General features: G+C 41.4%; 1 protein-coding gene across 1 annotated transcript; it reads right to left on the bottom strand.

The window, feature by feature from the left end:
• Positions 1-69: 69 nt before the first annotated feature.
• LOC117264699 (uncharacterized) lies at positions 70-11,306 on the bottom strand. Its single transcript, XM_033638885.2, has 10 exons — positions 11,233-11,306; positions 4,029-10,530; positions 3,853-3,940; positions 3,541-3,619; positions 3,346-3,454; positions 2,560-2,691; positions 1,125-1,214; positions 854-997; positions 554-738; positions 70-460 (listed from the first exon to the last, which is right to left on the bottom strand). The coding sequence occupies exons 2-10, from the start codon at positions 10,527-10,529 to the stop codon at positions 292-294; spliced, it is 7,497 nt and encodes a 2,498-aa protein (XP_033494776.2). The 5' UTR covers position 10,530; positions 11,233-11,306; the 3' UTR covers positions 70-291.
• Positions 11,307-13,046: the final 1,740 nt, after the last annotated feature.

The raw sequence follows: 13,046 nt of genomic DNA, 5'->3' as shown, positions 1-13,046 counted from the left end.
TTCTAATAAAACCAATTGTTTACTTAAAAATGTATAAAGAAAATACTTTTTTTTTTCAAAATACTATTCAGGGAAGGATTAAAGGGTGAATTAATAACATTTTTCAACAACACCTTGTTGTTTTCATCCTGAGATTTAAAACCAATGTGTGTCCTCTCCAAGGAATAATTTACAGTTTGTTTTTTTAAATCGTTATGCAAACACGGATTCTGCAAGACCATTAAGTGATGGTGCGTCCCGTTGGCCAGTGAGTGTCTCAGTTATATCCACTGTTGTCTTTCCCGAAGACTGTCATACTGCGTCAGTTTTTGGTGGGGACGAGCGTGTTCCACTCACAAAGTTATAAACCAAAAACTGAGAAGTGCCAAAGTAATGTGTGGCAAAGAGTTTTCCATCAGGAGTGGGGTCGGAGAAAGCGATCTCGTCTTTGCTCAGGTATGAACCGTATATGAAGTTGTTCCTGTGCAAGGAAAACAAAAACAAGTTAGAATTATGTCCATTTGTTTTAAGGGGATGTGACATGAAAACTTGGCAGGTCTGAAGATGAACTGACCTGAGGCATTCGAGCATACGTGAGGCGATGCCCTGGCGTCTCATCATGTTGACCACCCAGATGCGGCTGATGCCACAGATGGCTGGCTCCGGTGTTGTGGAGCAGCACCAAGCTCTCTGGCGTTCAAACATCACCTTCTCTCCCTCTGAACCCTCTGGCACTGGCTCCTCAATCACCCTGTAGCCCTGTGAGCATTCACAAGGCTCAGCTTACTCAAACTAATTCAGTCTGTTCATGTTTTTACATAATAAACGTACATCAAAGTGTGTTAAACCATTCCTGAAGACTGCAGTCTCTTACCTCTTGTATGTGCTCTGCAATAAGGCATCCACCCACTTTCTTGTCATTGGTGATGAAGAGGAAGGTCTTGGTCTGAGAGGGACACTTGGTCTCCACCTGCTGGAAGCCGAGGTCGTTGTCCACCATCTCCCTGATCTCCTCCACCTGAGACACAAACAGATACTGTGTGGTGAAGAAATGTGTGGATGCAGCTTATGAGGAACAAAGAAACAATAATCTTGTATTTTTTTGGTCTTTCTACTTAAGGTTAGTCCCTGTGAATATACTGTACCTTCTTCAGAGCATATTTGGGATCATCTGGCAGGACAAGAATGATCTTGCCATCAGGATACTCTCCCAGAATCCTCTCTTTTTTCCATCCCTGGAAAAAAAAAAAAGGTGCATTTATAAATGGGAACTCTTAAGAAATCTTTTTATTGTCCTGCTGAAGCACTCATGTTCTTCATTTGATAAATACAACTAACTTCCTTTGTGCTAGAAATATTGCAAATATGCATACTTCACTATACTTAATACTGTAAATGTTCTTTCTTAAATTTTTTAGTTCCTACTTTTATTTACTTCATTTGGTCATATAATCTGGTTCAGTGCTGATATTGTCAGTTATATTGTTTGCTCCGTCATTTCACGGCTCCATCCTTCAGCGAGCTGCTGCAGTGACACTGTTTTCTTAGCTGGATGAATAAATGATATCTAAATAAAGGTGACTGTGAAGTATACTGAGCAGTGAGAGTATCAACTATCAGAATACTGAGTGGCTCTTTTTGTAATAGTTTAGTAATGTTTAAGGGCCTTTCAACATCTGAATGTTCAAACCAAGGTTCCCATTTTTGAAAAAAAAAATTCCAAGTAACTCTCTATGAAGTCGTCTCCTCCTCTCCCCACGTGTTACTGTGCCTCATTTTGTTATGATGTGTTCATGGACAAACTGAAACCTACGCAGTACATTTAAGACTGCTTAACAACTTTACTGGTAATTTCTGCTCTGCTGCAATCGCCAACACCTGTTTACTCTGAGCAAAGCCACCGTCACTGTCTGTTGCTAGCACACACACACCCTCCGCACTGAGGCACTACACTACTCTTAACACCTGACAACAGGCTGCCAAAACTTCCTGTAACTAGTCCCAAATCCGAGTCATCCAAAAGAAATCTCACACTAGAAACAACCAAATCATGGTTCAGTTTGATCATAAGTGAGACCACCTCTTCATCAGACCAAAGTTCAGCTGTTTGGTTCGGGGGAGGTTTCATACCTATAATTTTGGTTCACATCAGACTGAAAAGTCCAAAAGTCCAAAAGTCCGGAGCTAACAAGGTAGGTGTGAAAGTATGCCATGACATTTATGAATCATTTTTATACAGAAAGTGCTATTCACTTTAATGGTGCTGAGATTCAGGACAAATGTGTGAGAAAATGCTCTCCGTAGCCAATACAGAGGAGGCATCTCCCTCACACTCAAACCTGCAGTATGTGCCACACACTTACAGTTGTTTCCTGTAATTGGTTCAGACTACCGTCTAACTATTTGTGATTTATTTGGTAAATTCAACTACACAACACACTTGATGTGATACTCGATCAGTGTATTTTCAGACAAAACACTGTGCATGGATGCATCTGTATATTCCCTGATGAGTCAATACTGTGAGATAGAAGGCAAGACAAATAATACGACGTGTACTTTATGGAAACGTCCTCTCACCACATATTTGACAGCGCTGACGAACTGGTTGTGGAAGAGTAAATGTTGAGATTCATCTTCAGGGTTGGCAGCAGAGTACAGCATGCCACACACGTTGCAGGCCACTGCCCCAAAGTGCTTCTGTCCTGCATCCTAAGAGACAAAGAAAACAACAGATCACTTCGCACATCTAAATACACCCTGCAAGTATATACAAGAAATTCAAATTTTTTTTACTGTAAAAATAGTTTTTTTGTTTTTTTTTTAATTTAATTAGCTCTCTATTTTAGATACATTTATGATCTTTATTTATTTTATTCTTTTACTTATTCTACTTATTTGTTAATAATAATTATAATAATAATAATAATAATAATTATTATTATTATTGTTATTGCTGTTATTATTATTAGTTTATTTTATTGTGTTTTTTTTTTCTTTTAGACCTAATTTTATTATCACTTTTACTATCTCTATCTCTTTACCTATAGAGGTATTTACCTACATATATTTATTTTATATTATTTGTTATGCACCAATACACCAAGCAAAATTTCCGTGTATGTGAAAACCTACTTGGCAATAAAACCAATTCTGATTTTGATTATTTGTCCAGAAATGGACACTGAAACTTGGAAATTGAACCACTGATTCATGCATGCCCTGAAAATGTAATTAACTGTGGCATAAAGAAATAAAAAAAAAATTCTTAAAATATCCTTGGTGATGCGGAATAGCCCACAATGTAATGTCTACTTAAAAGTTTCCTGGCTGCACACGGCATAATAATAACAAACAGATGCTCACAATAATGGTTTGGGTGCCATCTTTGTCAGCCTCCTTTAGTTTCTTGACTTCTTTTTGCAGACAAGCCTCAGACAGAGGAGTCCTGCCATCCTGTGGCTTCTCCTCTCCGCTGTGATACAAACACACATCACATTACTTCAGATTCCTGTTGCTATGAGGAAAAACATGTCAAATTACTTGAAAGAAACTTCTTACTCTTCAGGTTTTTCCGACGTCTTGTCGGCTGTCTTGACTGTTACAGGCTTATCCACCGGAGACGGATCAGCATCAGTGACTATGAGAAAAGGTAAAAGGCTTATACACTGGTGTCATTTTCTAAATCAAGAACATAGAGTCTTTGAGCTCTACCTTGTTATATAATAATTAGCAACTGTTAACACATTATCAAATCAACAGTCTCCTTGATAATTAATATCATAACTTTTTTCACCTAGACTGTATTAAGTAATGTGACAACAACACGGCAGATGTTTGAAGAAATAATGCCAACTGCAGATAAATGCATACCTGCAGGCTTTTCTTCACACTTCTGTTTGTCATCAGATGCTTTGGAGCTGTCTTCAGACTGAAGGGAGGAGGTGGGATCAGCTGTTTCCTACATAAGAAAGAGACAGAAGATGATTAACATCTTTATTCAAAAACACTGTTTGTGACACACATGGCACAATTTTTTTTTGAGTTACCTTTAATTTGCTGTCATCAGATGATGGTGGTTTTGGGGTTTTCTGAGGCACTGAACCATCGGCCTTCACAGCAGCAGGCTTTGTCTCAGATGTGGTTGAAGCAGCAGTCTCAGACGCTGTTGACGGCTTGATCTGAGCTGTACTTCCACTACCAGTGGGCTTCAACTGAGATGAGGCAGTAGCAACACGCTTGGACTGATTTGGAGCTGAGACAGCTTTTGACTGAGGTGTCGTCGAAACTGGGGACTTTAATTGAGCTTTAACTAAAGGAGCGGCTTTGGAAGAGGCTGTGACAGTAGCTGTGGCCTTTGACTGGGGTGTTGTAGAAGCAGCAGGCTTTAACTGAGAAGCGGTGGGACCAGCAGGCTTTGACTGAGCTGCAGCTGCAACAGTGGGCTTCGACTGACCTGAGATCTGTCCAGCAGGTGTGGTCTGAGCTCTGAGCTTTGCCTGGTTGGCGAGATGTGATGGAACTGTGGGTTTTGACTGAACTGTGGGTTTAGATTGAGCTGCGGGGTTTGGCTGAACGATAGGTCGTGTTGGCTGTGTGGGCGCTGACTGAGGGCCAGGCTTTGCTGGAGCTACTGGTAACGGGTCGTCATCTAGTTCAAAGTCTGCAAAGGTATACTTGGGCCTGGGTCTGTATGGCTTGTACTCAACAGGCTTCGGTTTTTGAGCGTTAAGCCCGTTGGGCATAGGCGGGGGTACTGCTGGGAGCGTCCTCTTGGCTACTGATCTGGTCACTTTCGGTGCGGGCCCTGGAGCTGGGGTTTCTTTAGAAGCTTGAGCCTTAGTTTGCCTTGTAGATTTACGGGTTCCAGCATTAGGAGTCCCGGTTTTGGAGGCTTCATCTTTAGTAGGTTCCGGTTTAGAGGCTTCAGTTTTGGAAGTTTCCGTTTTAGGGGGTTCTTTCTTACTGGGTTCAGCTTTAGGAGTATCGACCTTAGGGGCTTCTGCCTTGGGTGTTGCAGGCTTGCTTGCTGAGGAGGGACTCGGGAGAGGGGTTTTCAATGGACTGCCTGCAGGTGGAGGAGCCGTGGACACAGGACTCATTGAGAATAGAGGGGACGCAGTCATGGGTACTTGCCAATCTAAGTCTGAAAACATTTGATTTGCCTGGTCAGATTTAAGTTTCTTCACACGTGCCCAAGACATTTTCTCTCTCTGCAGTTCAACCTGTCTTAGTCTTTGATATCTAGTAAGTTTCTTCTTCTCATGGGCTTTCAGTGGCACTGCAATCTGTGTGACAAAGAAACGCCTCTTTGGAGGCTCTGCAGCAGGCTTAGCCTCAGCTGAATCATCTGTCGAGGGCTGAGCTGTACACTCCTCCTCAGCAGGGGTCACCGAAGCAGAGCTCCCTTCTGGCCCAGCAGGAGTGGCAACATCACCAGCGTCTGCCTCCTGCGTGTTAACAGGTGGACTCTCCTTCTTACTGGCTTCACTCTTGGCTGCTGCTGCTGCTGCTGCTGCTGCCGCTGCTTGTTTTTCCTCTTCTATCCTCTTCAACAGCAGGCTGTCTGTAGCAATGTCCTCTGCAATCTCCTGACACAAAGCTAAGAGGTTCAGCTGCTGTCTGTTTGCTGTTCTCTTAGACGCTGCAGCCTTTTGCTCAGCCAAAGCTGCCAGCCGAGCTTTGGTTCTGGCCTGAGTGTTCATCTCTTGTTTCTTGGGTTTTTCTGCCTCCTGTCCTTTTTTCTCATCCTTAGTCTTTTCAGCTGTGCTGTTTTGCTTTAAGCTGGTCCCACAAGTGTCGTCTTTAGTTTTCTCATCAACTTTTTGCTCAGGCTTTTTAGGAGGGACTGCCTCAGGTGTTTCCTGGGGTTTTTCTACTATCATAATGTCACTATCTTCATCGTTCTCTTCCTCTGCTACTACGATCTCGCGACCGATTTCTATATCCTCCAGAATCTGCACCTCTTGTAGGTCCAAATTAGCCTCAATGTTCTCTATCACCAGTGCATTACAGTCTTCATTAGTGACGTGAGTGTGAGAGTTTGCCATCTCAATTTCTGAGGTATCCATCATGTCAGAGTATGGCTGCTGGCTGTGGTCAGAATTTTGAATAACTTCAACCCCTTCCTCAGGTGTGATTTCCATCCCAACCCCTGTCTCCTGATCTAATGTCTCACTCGAATTTATCACTTTGATCTCATCAGTTGTTTGACATTGCTGTACTTCTGCCTCAGGGAAGACGGTTTGTTGGGAGCCATTTAAAATTCTTTGATTTTCCTCTGCACCTATCAAAGCACCGTCGTGATTCACCTGCTCTGTAAGCGAGGCTGACAAACCCGATTCAGCCGCCGCTTGAGTGACAATATCAAAGTGAATTTCACTTTGCGGGACTGGTTCTAAGATCACAAACTCCTCAGATGTACTGTCTGGTATTTCCACTATAGTTGCGGCTGTAGTTGTTGTCACTGTGACATCTGCAACCTCCTGAACTCCTGCACTCTCCTGCACCTGTTCAGCAAACTTTGTAGCACTGACGCAGTCTGGATACCCATTAGTTTCACTTTTTTCTGTTTCAACTTCTGACTGTCCATCTGGCGTGCTGATGTCATCGCTGGAGCTGATCACTGCAACTTGCTTCACATCCACATTCATGTTCATGTTACCCTGCTCCAACTGTGCAGGGACACAACTCTCCGGCACTCTGACGGCTTCCATTTCAACTTCTTGGCTGACTGAGATGCAGATTTGTTTTACAGTTTCCTCTTTTTCCAGTTGTTGGTTACAACTGTTTTCTTCATTAGTGGATGAATCTCCTTCCATCTGCTGTGCATTCTGTATGTCCAGTAAAGACATGCCATCGTGGTTCTCTGATGCTGTAGGAATCTCTCGATCATCGTTACTCTCTGGACTACTAATTGGTTCATACACTATCTGGTTTTCATGAATCTCCACTTCTGGCTGATTAATCGTCTTCATCTGTTCTTCTGATGCCTGAATTACAATATCAACGTCATCTGTTTGGCCACAAACAAAAACTATTACTTCATTGCTTCCAGTTCCTTCTTGTTGTCCTTCAATATTACTGACTGTTTTGTCAGACTTATCAGAGGAAATGATTGCGGCCTCTTCTTTGACCTCATTAATCTCTTGCCTCTCTGTTTCCTCTTCTAAAGCAGAATCTACTCTTCCTATTGATCCACTTATTACATTCATATCCCCTCGGATCTCCTCAGCACTGGGCTCTGTCTGCATGTTTTCATTATCCTTACTTTCCGCCATAGGAAGAGGTTTATGAGTTTCATTTGATAAGGCCGTAGCAGGTTCATCAACTTCCCCCATCCCCTGTTTTGCTGTATAAGAAATCTCCTCTGGCATTGTAGTAGTTTCCATATTTATTCGAGCCTCTGGAACAGCAACATATTCAGAAGCAACCTTGTCTTTATTTTCCTTACTCTCACAACTTGCAGTCACTAGACCTTTCTGAACTTCTGCATTGAGTGCACTGGCCCCCTGGCTTTTTATTTCCACTGTAGATGGTGGATCAGAAATCTCCTCTGGTGTTTGCACATCCATTCCTATTTGATTCTCAGTAGCATCCACACATTCTGCGATAACCTCATCCTTGTTTTCTCCACTCTCAGTATCGACAACAGTAAAATCTTTTAGTACTTCAGTGTCTGTAGTGAATTCACTGACCTCCTTACCTTGCTGGTTTTGTGTTTCTACTGTAGTTGCCGGATCAGAAGTCTCCTCTGGTGTTGTCTGTAAATCCATTTCTCTTTGACTCTCAGTTGCACTGACACATTCGTTGATAACCTTGCTGTCATTTCCATTACTCTCATGAGTCTGAATCATTAGACCTTCTTGAACTTTCTCAGATATGCCTGCTGCTGGTTCAATGACTTCTTGGCTCCTCTGACCCTCTGTTTCTACTGTGGGTGCCATGTTCGGAATCTCCACTGATGTCGTTGCAGTCTCTATAGTCACTTCACTTAGACTTTTCTGAGTTTGTATTTCTACTGTGGGTGCTGTGTTAGATATCTCCTCTGATGCTGTAGTTTGCATGTCCATTTCTGTTTGGCTTTTCTGTGTTTCCACTGAAGCAGCTGGATTTAAAACCTCTGACACTGACGTAGTCTGCATTTCCATTTCGATTTGACTCTCTGGTACAGTCACAGATTCAAAGTCCACCTTGTTTTCATTTTCCATACGTTCACCCTTATGGTCCACGTGAAGTTCAGTAGATATGTCTGTGGTAGGCTCACTGACTTCCTGGCTTTGTATTTCCACTGTAGGTGTGACGTCAGATATCTCTGATATCGTTGTAGTCTGCATGTCCACTTGTATTTGATTCTCAGCAGCAGTAGCGCATACAGCAATCCTGCCTTCATCTTTTGTGCTCTGACAATTTGCAACTGGACGTTCATATGCTTCAACCGACATGTCTGTGGTGCGTTCACTGTCTCCCAGAATGTCCTGGCTTTGTACTTCCACTGTAGATGCAGGATAAGAAATCTCTGATGCCGTTGTGGTCTGTCTCTCAGGGCCACTGGTACCTTCGAAGTCATTTTCCACTGTTACAGAATTTAACACATGATCCTTATTAAATTCTGTAGATATGTCTGTGGCACATTCACTGACTTCCTGGCTCTTTTGGCTTTGTAATTCCACTTGATAAGAAATCTCCTGCCCTGGTGTTGCAGTGGCACAGTCAGAGTTCATCTCTTTTTCTCTACTTGTCATTGCATCTTCTTTGACGTCAACAGGTAATTCTGTATTGTGGTCATCACCTTTGTGCTCCTCATGGTTTTGTTTAACCTCTTCAGGTGCTGAGTCAGACTTCTCCTCTGATGTTATTTTAGTCTCCACATCTGTCTGACCCTCTGAGACTGTGACACAATCAGAGAGCATGTTGCATCGCTTTTGCTCAGGAACAGCCTCACAATCGGGTGTCAGTATTTCAGCACAGCTGTAGGTCATCTTGTCCATCACCTCCTGGTTTAGCTGTAGCTCAGCATTAGACCGAGGACCAGCAACAGTCTGCGTCGACAGGAACTCCACTCCTTTCCTTTCACTTTCTTCAAGCTTTTCCTCAGTCTTTCTGACTATTTTGTTTACACCCTCACAGGAGTTGGTAATGGTAACTGGCACTTCATGGCTCACTCGACCCTCAGATTTTGACTCCTCTTTGAAAGTGACTTGAATTTTAACACTTAGGTCTGTTTGAGTCTCTGGATTGCCAACAGACTCTGTCATTGTTCGATTTTCTTCAGTCTCTGGATTACTACGTCCTACCAGGATCTCTTCAGGTGCAGAGTTTGTTTCAATTGACAATATTTTATCTTCTACATCACTGTGGTCTGCAGAGACACAGGCTGCTTCAATCACTCCCTGCACTTTATGCTCTCCCTCCTTACTGTTATATGTTATATCCAGCTTTATCTCCTCAGAAACAGACTCTGTGGTCTCCTTTGTTTCAGTTCCACTGCTCACACCTGTCTGATTTCTACAAACTCTCCTTTCATCTACCTGCACTTCACCTTCACAGCCCGGATTTGCCTCTTCAGTACTTGAATATAATGTTTGCACTGATGTCTCAAGTGTTTCAGTATCTACACCCTCTTGGCTTTTGATGGCAACATCCTTCTTTTTATTTTCCCCTGCCTCAGATATGAAGCAAGGCGACCTTGCAGCTGTTGCAGTGAGAGAATCTAATTTTTCTCTACATGATGCTAATGCTTCATTATCTATGAGCTTTTGAATTTCTACATTTTTAAATTCCTCGTGTTTAGCTGCACACTCAGACTCAATGCTAGCTTTTGAACTCCCTATCACAGAGACTAAAGCTTCTTTTGACTCTGCTTGTGTTGCATTAACTGAAATTTCTGGTCTCTCTCCTTCAGCGACAGACTGCGCAGATTCTTTTCTCTCCTCCTGATCGGCCTCTCCCGTACTTGAATCTGAAAACCTGCCATAATTATGGTCCATCTGAACAGGGTCTCCGGGTGCAGCTGGTGACCCCTGGCTTGTCTCCCGTGGGTCCGATGTTGACTCTTCAGCCTTACGCTTAGCTTTGACTCGATTGGAATATTTTCTGATGCAGCGGGCCTTGTCGCCGTCACCCCTCTCTCTGAAAAGGTCAGTCTTACTACCATCACTACTCAACTCGTCCTCAGAGTCTGTGGAGGCTGTTCGCTTCAGGGAAGCTTTGGAGTTAGCTTTCTGCGAGGGAGCTTCTCCGCAGGAGGCACTTGTGGCTTTCAGGAGCTTGGCTTTTTTGACAGGTGGGTCAGAAATGGTTTTGCTGGAATCCTTTGGAGGGGAACTCTGTTTGGATGACTTGGCTGGTTTATTCCCCCCTTCTGCTGAAGACGACAGTTTTTTCTTAGTCCGTGGGGCTGCTGTGTTATCTTGCGTATTTCCTGTTTTAAGGGACTTATTATTAGTAGCTGGTGTAGTTTTGGATGGCAGAGCCTCCCCATCCTCATCTAACTTCCTCATCTTGGGCTGAGAATCATGAGGAGATGATCCTCTCTTTGGAGCTGGCATTCTGTCAAAAATAAGAGACGAAAATAGCGTTATTATAAATAAGCATAATGAAGCTAAGACAACAGAGCAGATGTAACTTAACCCTAATATTACAACTTAATAAAATAAGCTAGAATTAGCACATTTTTTCAGGCATCCTGCAGTTTCTCTCCCTTTTAGGGTTAGGGTAGGTTAGGAGACAAAAAAATATCTGTACCCATACTCTGTAAGTAAATTCAGCACTAGTGTTATACTAATATGAACTATAACCCTTTCTCAAATGCATTAACTATTACCTGGTCTTCCTAACAAACACCAAGGCTAACGCTGGACATAAACAGTGATAAATCGCAGTTAAACTAGGTGGCGAGCGAGTCACACAATGTACGATCTACATTTACTCACTTACGCACCATCTACGCAAATTATCTTACTGATTGCCTGACAGTCGACAGAGATTGTTGTCACCAGGAGTTGTGCAGACAGTCAGAAACGGTGAGTTAGCTAGCTAGCGGTGGCTAGTGTTGCTAACTGGAAGTCCACAGTGATGGGAGCTAACGCTAGCAGCAGCAGCCAACTCGCAACAAATGAGCGAAACAAGACTCGCTGATCGAGTCAGTAAAAACAGCAGGCAGACACGCAGAGGACAAAGTGGACAGACTAGTCATCACTGCACTAATGGCTGCAACAAGATAAAGCCAAGACATCCGTCAATGAAACTCACTTTGATGTTTTCTTTTTCAACAACAGCTGTTTTTTTCCCTGTGAATAAAAATTAACTGTACTTCCGGAGGGAAACGGCGGATGTGACGTAGCGGGCTTCCCGGCACGCTTAAGATTAAGATCGAAGTTTTGGAAATTTGGGTTTTACTTTTGTTTATTTATCACAGACTATCAGAAACAAATAATCAGTGGTGGAAGACATAATCATATATTTTTCTTAAATATAAATAAAAGTCCTGCTATCATAATTGTACTCAAGTAAACGGGCATGGAAAAAAGTAAGGAAAATAAAAGTACTCATATCAGACCAATGCATATTATATTACTGGCTTACTTTTAATAACTTCACATAAATAGTGCTGACTTATAATAATACATCATAATTTATTAATTGTTTTATATGTAGTATTAATAAAAGGAGTCTGCAAAGTAGTGTAAATAGTGGCTAATGCAGTGGTAAATAAATACAGTGGAGTTAAAAGTACATTATTTGCCTCCAAAATGTAGTGGAGTAGATGTATCAAGTAGCACAAGATGGAAATACTCAAGTTAAGTAACTCAAACCTGTACTTGAGCGAATGTACTTAATTACATTTCACAACTGCATACAAACAAGACACACTACTGGACATTGTTGTGATGTACATGAGCCAAATTTAGACTAAAGATATCTTTGCGTAGTTTGGTGTTAAAAGTTAATAACAAACATTATACAGGCAAAAAGGTAGAGATGTATGTATGTAAGATATATTTGTAAAAAAAAAATCACATGCCACCATATAGAATATGTATATATATATATATATATATATATATATGTGTGTGTGTGTGTGTGTGTGTGTGTGTACTTATACTTCCACTCCAACTCTACCTTTTACTCAACTATTTATTGGATATAATTACTACACAGATTCTGATCATTTGTATAAAATAGAAACTAATAAATGATGATCTATTATTATAGGTTAAGCTACCCAGCAGTATATAAAGTAATTTAAATTAACTCCACCTTTACCAGCTGCAACATTAAAGTGATGAACACATTAATGCATCAATAATTTTAATCCAGTAATATAATGAAATGGCTTACTCTGCAGAGTCAACTTTTACTTTTGGCACTTTAAGTATATTTTGATGCTAATAATTGTGTATTTTACTCAAGCATTTCTTTTACTTGTAACTGAGTATTTATGTATTTTATGTTTTTTATTGTGTTGTGTGGCTGTAACTTTTATGTATGCTGCTGTCTTGGCCATATGGGTTAAATAAAATAATATAAAATAAATAAAATAATACACAGTAGTATTGTTACTTCCACGATTAAAAAATCTGAATACTTCCACCTCTGCATGTCAGGTTTCAAAAAGTCAGCTCGATGTCAATGTTTGTGTATGTGAACTTTAATTATTACCCGCTCTAGTGTACAAAGTTTTGATTTTCTTCCAAGTGTTTGTGCATATGAAAGGAGCAAAACCATTAAATATTTTAAAATCTAGTAGATCCTCGTTAAATTCCTTGAATGAGTCATCCTTTTGGCGTCTTTGTACACCCTCTCACCAGGTTTGAAGGTGGTTATTTGTCTGCGTGCACCAATTCAAGCTGTAATATCAGTAATTTCAGGGAGAAGTCTGACAGAATCAAATATTAAGTCACTCCAACTCGATTTTGCTGCATTTACAACCTTCTTGACATGTTTTTCAGGGAGTATTTTGTGCAATTATGACGAACATATTTACAGTATACTGCTGCGTGTTCTCAACTACAGATGCCACAGTGAAAAGAACACAAAAGCTCTAACACTGAAAAGCAAATGAA

This window comes from Epinephelus lanceolatus, chromosome 20 (assembly GCF_041903045.1).
Source record: "Epinephelus lanceolatus isolate andai-2023 chromosome 20, ASM4190304v1, whole genome shotgun sequence".
Taxonomy (NCBI): Eukaryota; Metazoa; Chordata; class Actinopteri; order Perciformes; family Serranidae; genus Epinephelus; species Epinephelus lanceolatus.
The sequence above is the reverse complement of the archived record's forward strand: the minus strand, read 5'-3'. Positions and strand labels throughout refer to the sequence as shown.